Source organism: Monodon monoceros, unplaced genomic scaffold (assembly GCF_005190385.1).
Source record: "Monodon monoceros isolate NGI ecotype Baffin Bay Population unplaced genomic scaffold, NGI_Narwhal_1 Super_Scaffold_18, whole genome shotgun sequence".
Taxonomy (NCBI): Eukaryota; Metazoa; Chordata; class Mammalia; order Artiodactyla; family Monodontidae; genus Monodon; species Monodon monoceros.
Window position 1 is genome coordinate 45395927 of NW_021703774.1, and position 13246 is coordinate 45409172.

General features: G+C 35.5%; 1 protein-coding gene across 10 annotated transcripts in view; it reads right to left on the bottom strand.

Annotated features, from left to right (window-relative positions):
* Window positions 1–13246, bottom strand: part of SMG7 (SMG7 nonsense mediated mRNA decay factor) — a 69661-nt gene that overhangs the window by 24300 nt on the left and 32115 nt on the right. For 9 of the 10 annotated variants that reach the window (XM_029227325.1, XM_029227323.1, XM_029227320.1 and 6 more), the window contains 4 exons: window positions 12714–12831; window positions 10823–10955; window positions 2511–2682; window positions 866–937 (listed from right to left, as the gene is read on the bottom strand). In XM_029227325.1, the coding sequence (XP_029083158.1) occupies window positions 866–937; window positions 2511–2682; window positions 10823–10955; window positions 12714–12831 (495 nt within the window). Of the gene's footprint in view, window positions 1–865; window positions 938–2510; window positions 2683–10822; window positions 11018–12713; window positions 12832–13246 lie in introns of all 10 variants that reach the window. The other variant, XM_029227326.1, reaches the window with a different exon arrangement.

The following is a 13246-nucleotide window of genomic DNA, read 5'->3' on the forward strand; positions in this document are numbered from 1 at the left end:
CTTCAGAAAGGGCTAGACAATAAATATTTTTGGCTTTGTGGATCTAAGAGTCTCTATCACAACTACTCAACTCTGCCATTGTAGTGGGAAGGCAGCCACAGACAACATGAAATAATTTGTCCAACTGCCATCCCTGCCTTCAAGCGGCTCCTTTAGAATTTAAAGGACTTTCAATGTGGCTTAACAAGAATGTAGATCACCAAACATCTACAGTAATTTAATTCAAAATCACTGCTAATGCCTATCTTGGGAGCCATCAAAGGACAAAAGCATTATCTTTTAGTAATAAGAGAATTTTTCTAGGAGGGAAATGATGGTATTAAAAAGAAAATTAGGGGGCTTCCCTGCTGGCGCAGTGGTTGAGAGTCCGCCTGCCGATGCAGGGCACGCGGGTTTGTGCCCCGGTCTGGGAAGGTCCCACATGCTGCGGAGCGGCTGGGCCCGTGAGCCATGGCCGCTGAGCCTGCGCGTCCGGAGCCTGTGCTCCGCAACGGGAGAGGCCACAACAGTAAGAGGCCCGCGTACCGCAAAAAAAAACCACCAAAAATCAGGCACATATTTTAAAAAAAAAAGAAAATTATTCTATAAGTAATTAAGGAAGCCAGAGTTGTTGAAACAATTTTAGATCACATTAGGAGATATTCTATTTATATTGCTTTGCTGACAATCATAATATTAGTTTAAAAAATTTATTTCCAGTTACAGAGAATGTACAGTTAAAAGGAAAAATATAATAATCAATACCAAAACTCAACATTTTTTTTGGTTTCTTAACACTTGAAAGATGAGCCTTGAACTATTTACCATTTTTCTATATCTAGAGTAAAGTGTCATAATCAACCACAAGTTGACATGGCCCACTCACCATTAGAGGGGACAAGCTGAGCTGCATGCCTATAGTAGGACTCTGCCTGGCTGGTCTGGTTTCTGTATCGAGCTGAGAGGAGGAAAAAGAAAGTTTAGTTTAAAAACAAACAAACAAACAGATAAAACAAGCATTAGGGTAATATTTCCAAAACAGCTATAGTTTAACAATTTAAAATTAATAAACACATTAAAATTAAATTAAGATGATTAAAGAAAAAATATTTTAAAACAAATTAACTATAGGATTATGTGTGAAGTGTCTATCCGGCCTTCCCTATTTGGGACATTCAGCATGTAACCAATTTTAAAGCTTACCTAGCCCCCTTTTTCAGGTCCTCTAGTGTCATGCATCACCAGCTCCCACTATGGACTATGCTGGTGACCTGGAGCCGGCCCACAAGAAGGGGTGAGTTATATGGCACTTAAAAACAAAACAAAACAAAAAGCACTATACAATATGATCTGAAATTTATGTATTTCTTCAATATCTTATAAAGTGACTTTGAAAAATGCTTCATACCGGACTTCCCTGGTGGCGCAGTGGTTAAGAGTCCACCTGCCAATGCAGGGGACACGGGTTCGACCCCTGGTCTAGGAAGATCCCACATGCCACGGAGCAACTAAGCCTGTGCACCACAACTACTGAGCCTGCGCTCTAGAGCCTGCGAGCCACAACTACTGAGACCGTGTGCCACAACTACTGAAGCCCGCGCGCCTAGAGCCCGAGCTCTGCAACGAGAAGCCACCGCAATGAGAAGCCCGTGCACCACAACAAAGAGTAGCCCCCGCTCGCCACAACTAGAGAAAGCCTGCATGCAGCAACGAAGACCCAATGCAGCCAAAAATAAATAAATAAATCTTCTTGAAAAAGAAAAATACCTCATACCTATTGCAGTATTATTTGTGTGCAAAGAATACACTGAAAGCAAAACCAATCTAAATATACTACTCACTGAATCTCCCTATAGAAATTTTAGTGCTTACTTTCATGTGACCTCTCATGAAGTCAATGATTTATGACATCAAGAAATCTAAAATCTTTGAACTTAAAGCAGTAATGCTCTCCATTCCTTGTTATTTGAGGACGGCCAAAATATAATCCTATAGTTAATTTGTTTTACAACCCTTTTAGGTCACCTTAAAGGAATGAACAAGAATAAATAAGTTATATAACATTCCCAGATAAAATATATAAAATGGAAATACAAATCTAACTGCAAAGAGGAAACAATTAAAAATGAGCTTTTAATGCACTGGTAGGAAGGGAAAAAAAGGCAATCTAAGCTTCAGAATGACTAATTTTTATAAACCCCACAATTCCAAAGGAGTACAGACTTTAGAAAATATTATGGTACCACTCTGAAAAATTTAGCTTTGGTTACATTTTTGCTGGTTTATTATTTGCCTACATCTGCATAAAGTCTGAATAAAATTTAAATCTGAATATGAAAGTTACTTCCTTCAAGATCCTTTGCCAATCCCAAAGCATTCCAAAAATCTAGGTTCCTTAAAATACATTTTGTAGTTTCCTCTTATGACAATTTAAGTTGTGTGTGTATTTTTAAAGGAAAATAATCTCTTTCTGTGACTACTCCAAAGAAAAGCATGAATGCATTATCAATTCCTTCACACCAATGGCTCACCAATGTCTCCAAGGTGGACGAGGCAGTGCTGGCAGATATAGGAACAGGAGCTAGACTGTGGCTTCACTATGGCGCTGGTATGCGTCTGTTTATTGCTGATAATTCCCAATTGGGAAGACTTCACACGGCATGGTAAATCTACATTAAACACTGTACACAGTTCTTGTAATAACTAAAAGGAGAACATAAGCAAGATTTAGTATTGAGTCAGAACTGGTTAAGTCAGAAGTGCTCTAACAGTAAAGTTTGCATGTGTAACTAATATCACATACTACTGACACCTGAGATAGGATAACCTTTCATAGGATAACTAGTAACATTCATTACAAATCACATCTTTTGAGTTCTCAAGTATTAGAGCAATCCAAGATGTACATCTAAAAGGAAAAGCAGCATTAAAAAAAGGACCACTTAAGGAGGGTATTCAGACTCATTCAGCAAGCAACTCCATGAAATTATCTATCTATCTATCTTCTTTTCCTCTTAGAAACAAACAAAACCCATTAAACACTGGTGGTTGGTTACAAATTTGACTTAAATACAAACCAACATATTTGGCAGACTTCAGGAGTTTCTTGAGACTTATTTTGTTAAGCCCAAGGTCAACTTGTGCCTTTGCATACACAAAAGATCTCATGGTACTACAGATCTGGAAGGAACTTCCGATATTATGTAGAGCACCCACTCTTTCTTCCTTTCTTCTCTAGTCTTATGGTATAAGAGGGTTCCTCTTCCCGGTCAGAGATAATTTCTCTGCCTGAGCATGCTATTTCATTCTCGTCTGCCTCCTGCCTGTCATCCTCTCATTTTTTAAATCTACTTTCAACTTCTCAAGCTTCTTTGCTGTGGCCTATAAAGTGTTGCCCACGAAAAATAAACAATAAGTATTATTATAAAAAAACCCACAACACACAGAACGAAAGCACTTTCCCTTGACTCTAGATTTCTCCTTTAGCAGCCTTCTAATGTCTCTTCTTCTTCTCAACCAAATTCCTTCAAAACAGTGCACGTGTCACATCTACTTTCTCAATTTCTGTTCACTCCTTAGTCCATTATGATCTGACTTCCACACAACCCCTTCTCTCCTCATTCCAACATCCACAACCATTCTACTGAAACTGTTGTCTGTATGACAAGTGGTTATAAATAAGCAAATACAATGGACATTTTCTAGTCATCATCTTACTGGATCTCTCTGCTATAGTTAAAACAGTTGATGTTATGGTTGATCACAGAGCTTTTCTAGTTCTTTTTATCTTGCCAATCATTTATTTTCAGTGTCCTTCATTCAAAGGCTTTTCTCCTCCCACCTTAATCCCCTCAAGGGTTTCATTCTTGGCCCCCACACAGCTCTTCACATTCTATTCTCATTCATTCAAGTATTTACTTACAAATATAATCATTCACATATTTGGTTACTGTATCACACACCATGGTAAGCAATAGAGACACAGAGATGAGTAAAATAAAATTTGTGTCCTTAAAGAGTTCATAGCTAAATGAGCAAGACAGGTATATAAAGTAGGGAGGAAACAGCAGGAGAGAGGAGGAAGGGAGGGAAAGATACCAAACATGACAGCATAAGCCAACAGAATATTCTTCATTTATAATAAACTTCATTCCCTGGGTTATTTGATACATTTGTCTCACTTTCTCCTTGTGATAAACTGGTAGCAATACAGTATGTAGATATGAAGCTCCACTTTTTCAGATGGGGATATGAAAACAAAAATATCGAGTCATTTGACTAAGGTTACAGAATTAGAAATATCTTGATTCTATCACCACTCTAATATGTCCAGAATTCACAATACAAAATAATACACCTTGAGCACCCAACTCAGAAGGATATAAAATGTCCCACCGTTTTCCTAATATAAAAACCACCTCCATAACCAAATATAAAATCCTGTATTCCCTTCTCATGAAGCATAGCAATTATCTACATCTTTACTTATACCTGTACATTTCTAATGGGCAAGAAATTTGCTGACATAAAACTGAGTAAACAAAATTAGTGCCCAGAATGGCTAGAGTCTGGAAATATAAAAAAGCAAGAAGTACAAGAAAGGAACAAAAAATGGAAGAAACCCAAAAACAGATGATTGTGGAAGATGGCAAGAAGAAACATAACACAGCATAAAGAACTGAGTTCAACAGGTACTTAACAGACTGGAAAATTAGGCAAGGTTGAACATCTATCAAAAAGAAAAAAGAAAGTTCATGAAAAGTAAATCAAGCATGGTTGAAACTTCATGTGAATGTCTTATAATAAAATTTTTGCCAGAACCCAGGAGTTGTAGGTAGAGATACCAGAAAAGTTCCTGCTGGTTCAGGATTCCAGGTGAGAGAACACTAGTTTAGAGGCAGAAACGAAGTGGAACTAAAGAAGAGAAACACATGTTTAATAAGTTGAACAAAACTATATTTGGCAATTATTCGGTGAAAACTCTTTTATACAATTAGCTCTTCACTCTACACTAAGAACTGAGAACTATGAAGATACAGAATACCATCTTTTAACTTACTATAGAAACTTAATGATAATGCTTTCTTTTGGGCTCCCATTTTCTTAGAATAAGGACTACTCTACTGTTCTGTTCTTTGAGGTTTTTAAAAAAAACCCATACTGCGTGATGTTACATCTTTACTTCGATTGGGAGTTTGGTTCTGGCTCGAGGCATCATGCTTTTATTTATTTATTTAATTAATTAATTTTTATTGGAGTATAGCTGCTTTACAATGTTGTGATAGTTTCTGCTATACAGCAAAGTGAATCAGTTATATGTACACATATATCCACTCTTTCTTAGATTTCCTTTCCATTTAAGTCACCACAGATCACTGAGTAGAGTTCCCTGTGCTGTATAGTAGGTGTTCATTAGTTATCTATTTTATACATAGTAGTGTATATATATCAATCCCAATCTCCCAATTTGTCCTCCCCGAACCATGCTTTAAATAGTTAACAAAATACCTAAGTCAAAATCATCTTCACAGGATAACCATGTATCAGTCTCTTGTCAATCCACTCCACTCAGATTTTTTTCTCAAGAATTCTACTGCAGTCACATTTCATCAAATCCAAGATACCATAAGTTATAAGATGAACTATTATTTCCATAACATTGAGGGGAAAAAAACCCAATGCCAATTAAATGGTGACTGACCACCTTTTGTAAACTTATCCCTATCTCAGAGGTGTTAAAATATGAAAAAGTTTTAGAAATGAGGAAATATGGTATTCATTAATTTCACCAATGACTTCCATATTGTCAAATCTAATTGATCACTTTTAAATCACCTTACTTGACTTCTCTGTAGCACTCAACAGAGTTGATCACCCCTTCCTCTTGTTGAAATGCTTTTCTCTCTGGCTTCCAAGGCACCACTCTGACTTTCTTCTATTGCAATGTGGCTCCTCCTGTGCCAAACGTGTTCCCACCTAGTCCCATGGGTTTCAATGCCAAACACTAATGTCTAAGTCAAGGTTCTTTATTGTAATCATAAATTTTACTCTGGCCCTGCCCTTTTCACTGAGCTCCAAGCTTATCTAATTACCTATTTGACCCCTCCTCTCAAACAGGCATCTCTCTAATGTAACATGGATAGAGCTGCCTTCTCCTCAGTGTTCCCTATCTCAGTAAATGGTATAACCAGTCAGCTAGCTGCTCAATCTGATAACTCAAGTCATCTTTGACTCTTCCCTTACCCTGATTCCACACATCCAATCCAAACCATCAGGAAGTTCTACTGGCTATACTTCAAAAATCCCTTAATAACCTTCCATTACTACAGCAGCATGCTAACTACCTTCCATTCCTGACCTGCTAATTCATTCTCCACACAACATCCAAGGTAATCTTTTAAAAATGCAAATCTTATCATGGTATTCCCTTGCCTACTTTCCAATGGCTTGCAACTACACTTAAGATTAAAATTCAAAACTCATCTTAGTCTATAAGGCTGTACAATGATTTGGACTTGGTGTACTTCCCCAATCTGGTAGCTTAATCTGCACTGCATGTCATCAAAAAAGATGTATGAACATTACTGTTCACAACATCATTAACTGTTTCAATTATCAAGCCAAAATAACAACAACAACAAAAAATGCAAGCAACGAGTCCTATTAATGTTGAGATCTGAAAAAAAGTTTATTGCTGCTCATTCTACAACTGTTGTGATCACTCAACCATTGCCTATGGAATGCAGTGGGGAATGATCAATGCTTGATTATAAAAATTTTTTTAAATAAATTTCAAAATTAGATTACTTGTATATTTTTCTTTATAAGACAATATTTTGAGACATTTGAATGATTTTATTATTGACTTGCTTATAAAGTGCTTTTGCAAATAACATGCCCCCTCAACAAAAATGATGATTCTTGCTTTACTTGTCTGGATTTATCAATGTCCAATCAAACCCTTGGAAATGTGTTACATGTATATCACATCATAAAAAAAAGGTTAAGAATCATTTTTCAAGATAACAAACAAGTCTGTGTAATGGCTAATATAAAAATGTATTGCAGAAAGTGGATGCTTTCCCTCTACCTCCACCAGGGCCAGCTGCAGCAAGTCCCTACTACCCCTCCCTCTCTACTTCAGTTGTGTTCACAGTTTAAATTTCTACTACATGAGGGAAGGAAGCGATTTAAGCTGGAGATGAGACTGGAGTTTTAAAACTGGACTAAGTTTAAAATCCTAAGAGCAATCAGAATGGTACGAAATCTGTCCAAGATGTTATGACAGGAATCCGGAATTCAACAAAGCATAGTTGAAAGTAGTGAAGTGGGGGTGGGGGCTGGGATACCATTTCTGTCAACACCCCACTGAGCTAAGGCTATTCAATTAACATGTAGAGTCAAATGTACACATAATTCTACATCATGATTTTCACTTAATAACAACAAAATTTCCTCATCTTAAAAAAAAAATCTTCATAAATAGGACCTAATTAAACTTAAAACCTTTCACAGAGCAAAGGAAACAGTCAACAAAACGAAAAGACAACCTACTGAATGGGAGAAAATATTTGCAAGTGATATGACTGATGAGGGGTTAATATCCAAAATAATATGTAAACAGCTCATACAACTTAATATCAAAAAACAACCAGATTAAAAAATGGGCAGAAGACCTGAATAGACATTTTTCCAAAGAAGACATACAGATGACCAACAGGCACACGAAAAGAGGCTCAACACTGCTAATCATCAGAGAAATGCAAATTAAAACTACAATGAGGTGTCACCTCACACCTGTCAGAATGGCCATCATCAAAAAGACCACAAATAACAAATGCTGGTGAGGATGTGGAGAAAAGTGAGCCCCCATACACTGTTGGTAGAAATGTAAATCGGTGCAGCCACTGTGGAAAACAGTACGGAGGTGTCTCAAAAAAATAAAAACAGATCTACCATAGGACCCGGCAATTCCACTCCTGGGCATAAATCCAAAAAAAACGTAAACACTAATTCAAAAAGATACGTGCACCCCGCAATGTTCACAGTAGCATTATATACAACTGCCAAGATATGGAAGAAACCTAACTGTCCATCAACAGATGAATGGATAAAGAAGATGTGGTGTGTGGCGCTGTGTGTGTGTGTGTGTGTGTGTGTGTGTGTGTGTGTGTGTGTCCCCACACACATACATATACAATGAAACACTACTCAGCTATAAAAAAGAACGAAATTTTGCCACTTGCAACAACATGGATGGACTTGGAGGATATTATGTTAAATGAAATAAGTCAGGCAGAGAAAGACAAATGCTGCATGTTATCACTTATATGTGGAATCTAAAAAAACAACAAAGCAGTGAATATAAAAAAAAGAAACAGACTCACAGATATAGAGAACAAACTAGTGGTTACCAGCTAGGAGAGGAAAGGGAGAGGGGCAAGATAGGGGTAAGGGATGAAGAGGTACAAACTACTATGTATAAAATAAATAAGCTACAAGGATATATTATACAGCACAGGGAATACAGCCAATATTTATAATAACTATAAATAGAGTATAACCTTAAAAAATTGTAACTATGTTGTACACCTGAAACATAATATTGTACATCAACTAAACCTCAAAAAAAATCTTCATAAATACCATTTATAATAGTTTCATAATTCCATTTTTCAGATAGGCTATAATTTATTTAACCATTACTCTATTGCAGGATATTGGTATTGTTTTCAAATTTTAATATTTGAATTATAATATCTATTTGTTCTTTTAAATATAAGTATTATTGTTAAATATCCACTAATCTATGGACAAATGGACAAAGAAAAAACTGTACTGTAAGAACAAAAACTATCTGCTAACTTCTGTATTTCAAAAAACTTTAAATAAAATGAAAGAACAACAGAAGAAATTGGAGAAAAAGATGTTTGTCAAAAAAAAGGAAGAAAAATAATATCCCCTTATATAGAAAAAGCTCAGACAAATCACCATGGAAAAAACTAGGGTCTGAACAATGAAAGGGAACAGTAAATGAATAAATGATTTATATAAAATACAAATATGTAATAAAATATAAAAGTTCAACATCACTAGTAATTAGATTACATTAAATTTTAAATGAAAAATTATTTTCCGTCTATCAAGTATAAATTATACAATTAATCATTCATTTGCCTTTATTGAAATATTTAACACTGGTGAGTGGATGTCAAGACAGACACTTGCATACGCTGCTGATGGAAATACAAAAATATAAATGATAACCTTTTGGGAAAACAATTATGTGTATCGATATAGTATTAAAGCTCCACTCATCCAATGATTTAATTCACCATCCAATGAAGAACCTATCCTCAGGAAGTAATCCAGTATTAGAGAAAATGCTTTATAAACAAAGATGCTTATCAAACTGTTTAATAATACAAGGAAAAACTTACATTATGTTTATAAAGCTGATAAAAGAATGAATAGGTACAACCATGTACGAAAGTATAAAAACACTAGAAACATACATATTAAAAGTGGTAATTTATCCTGAATGAGAGGGTAATGAAAAATTTTTGACTTTTTATAATTTTCAAATCTTTTGAAATTAGTATGCATGTTTTTATAACCAGAAAGCCAAAAGAAACCCTATATCTATTAATGTATCCATCTCCTCATTTAGACTGGATATTCCCTTGAAAGTTAAAGATGGTCTCTTTCCTCTCCAATTCTCAGTGTCTAGTATTGTGCCTTACAAAGAGTAGACTTTTAATAGCTACTTGTAGAATGAATTAATCTTTAACATCTGCTAATAAGGATTAGTTAGCGGCCAACCACAGTTCCCCTCTCCAGAAATATCAACTTTTGCTAAAAGTGCATCAATTTAAAAATGAATTTTGAGAACAAGAACCATACTTGAGTTCTTTCAATGATGAACTGTGATGAATGTTTTAGTCTAAGTAAAACAAATAATCTCTGTAAGATGATGGCTATTTGATATCTTTTAATAGTCTTTTCTTTCTCTTCATTCTAAAAAGTAGTACAACCAAAATGGAGCCAAAATACAGGTAGCAATGGTCAAGTAGCAGCACAGAGAGTAGGTTCTTGAATTTCTTTCGGAGCAAGATCTGCAAAACCTTGTCTTGTCATTACAAGATGAGAATTTATACACATGTTATTAATTAAATTATGAATGCTATTACAAGTGGATGAGATGATGTTTTCTAAAGAATTCTGCTTAAATAAAATTCACTGTCCAAAAAGATTTATTTATTCTTTTACCTTGCCTGATTCAGAAGTCACATCAAGATGTAATTAAGGAGAAGGAAAGTCTCTGAGGACAATAAATAATAGCTTACTATTCAAACTGAGGAAAGGCTACTCTATTTCTTAGGTAGTTTAATAGCACTGAAGCTCCAGATAAATTCTACTGTATATATAATACTATGAAAACTCACTTGATATCACGAATTTTGACTATTTCTTACCTGGCAAAACATAGCTGTTACTTTCACAATGACTACACCCATACATTTACATTTGCTCTACTACCACCTGTAACTCACTACTTCTGCTGTTTCACTAAGGCATTGCTCTCATTACCCTTTTTTTTATTCACACAATTATACCTCTAACCTTTAAGCTGAACCATCACCTTTTTAAGAGCAGAGTCTTTACTGTTTTAAAGGTCTTATGGTAAGTAATTTCAGACATTTTGATTCATCTGAGATTACAGGTGATCAACTCCTGGATGGACCATACAGTGGGTACCCCAAGTGCTTATATGAACAAGATGTGTACAAAGAGAATATTCACTACTAATTTTAGGAAAATTGGTATACAGTGCAGAACTCACCTGAGTATAGAAGCCACTAGCTGCCTCTAGGAACAGAGAAAGGTTTGCCTGAACTTCACTCCGATTCGGGTTTGCTCGATTCTTTGCCTGGCCTTGTAGTGTTGTGATCTGATTCTTAAAGGCATGATTCCAGCTGAAAACAAAATGTAATTCTATTTGGTATAGCAGTGACTCACTGGGCAGACACTGGTCCCCCTGAGAACAAGAAAGAACTGTTTGTTATAATTATAACACACTAGACAGTAAACCTGCATTAAAGTTATTCACTTAAATAACTTTATGCTCCCCTTTGAACAAGACTAAACAAGCAGTAGAATGCAACTGACCTTAGTAAACACTTACCAAATGTTCGAATAATCAGACTGTGGCTTCAGTTATTAATCTTTTAGGGCTACTAGACTTAGAACCTATTTAGGAATTCTCATACAAAATTAGAACTACAGTGGCAAGACCAAAGTAAAAGCAAGCTATTAACAAATTTCCATACATTGCACCATTGTGTCAAAAAATATGTGAGTGTTCTGTATCAAGTGGCATGTCTGGGTGTGGGGGTGGGGGTGGGGGAGATTTTTTTGTAAATATAAGCCATATCTCTTATTTCTCTAAAACTTATTTCCCACAGCACTCAGTTCTAGTTCTATTTAATAGTTTGTTTATTTCTCTTGGGGTTAATATTTTCGTTAGAGCTTGAAATATAAACTCATTTTGACATTTCAATTTTGGCTATTCAAACTAAGAAACAACACAATGCTGAAATATGGCACACCAAAATCCTGTTATAAAATGCCTTTCGAATTGTATAGAGAATCATTTTAAATTCAGTTGTGGTGAAATACAGTCACTCCCTAATTTGGAAATCGCAGGGGAAATCACAAAGAAACAAAACAAAAAAAGGGAACTAGGATGGAGGGAAGGTATTACTGGCTGAAGGAAGCAAACACAGATAGATAGAGGGTTTACAACCTACCTGGAAAGTACCTAATTCTTTATCAACAGCAGCTTTTGAGGCTCTTTTGAAGCACTGGGGTTTTTAATGATTTATGAGGGCAATCAATCACTCCCTCAGCATTTTTGATGCCATCTTATCCATGACTCTAATATCAAAAATATGGGTTTGAGTGGTTGTGATTAAGCTCTATTACTAGATCTCCTAACAATATAAAGGTTAGGTGTGCAATATAGGAAAAACTAATCTTCACCACTACTTAGGGTAACAGGCATTATTAAAAAAAATATTCTTGATTTTTAATTTTCCACCAGGCTAATGTCCTTGTTCCAATTTATAAGGCAAGGCCTTCCATGAAAGACATTTATTTACTCAGTTGGGAATCTGGTCATCTGCTATTTCACCCCTAATAGAAAGAATGAGTGGAATAGCCTAAATATACAAAATCTTTCTTTAGTCTTATTGGGGGGAAAAAAAGGAAACACCTATTTATTGGATTAAAAGGAAGAACTTTCCTTACAATGTAAACACATTTTCCTTTGGAAGAAACTTATAGAATCATATTTATCAAAGAAAGCCTACTTCGTATTTTTTTTAAATCATGGCTCAAATATAGGATTGAATACAATACAGAGAATCCAAACACTGTCTCTTAGTACTTGAAACACATACAAATTTGTTTTTATGATACACCCTGAAGACCTTAATAAAACTCAACTCTAAACGTTTCTCCTCTTGCTACCTAAGACTGTATCTAAAGTAATAACAATGGTCAAATATTTTGTTCAAAAAGATCACAAGTATTAGAATTTCTTTCCTTTTTTTTTCATTGAAAAACCTGACTCTGAAATAGGTTAAAAAGAAACAACCAAATTGTTCTCTTCTATTCTAAAGTCTTGGTGAGATTCCTGATCTTACAGGGACATCCCAAATGATAGTACTTACAGATCCTGTTCTACTTTCTTGTCTAAAGCATATTCCAAATCAGTAACCAGCATCTTCTGGTACAGGTCCTGCAGAGCCTGCCTGGATGTCCAGACCTCGGCTGGACCCAGCTTAGAATCTGAGTAACAAAACAAAAACAGAACGGTAGACGATAAACAGATAGTTAAGACCATTATGCCACACCAACAATTCCTTCACTCTCCATTCCCCAAAGCAAAAACAGATATCTGCTTTAAACAGATATCATAGATAGCTGCAGAAGTTTTATACTACTACATTTCAGATGACTTTCACCTTTTGGCTAATGACTACATCTGTTTCAAAATGCTTCTGTATTTGTCTTTTAGTTTTGAAATAATGCCATGAAATGAAAAAGGCTTAAAAAAAGAGAATGGTTCACCCTTTGATCTTGGTTTGGATTTCTATGCATTCATACCACAGGAAGCCATATGCCTCATAATAAGTCACCCCATTTGAAATGATGGACTGCCAAGTTGGTCTGTTTACTCTCATAACTATATCTCTTTGTCCAA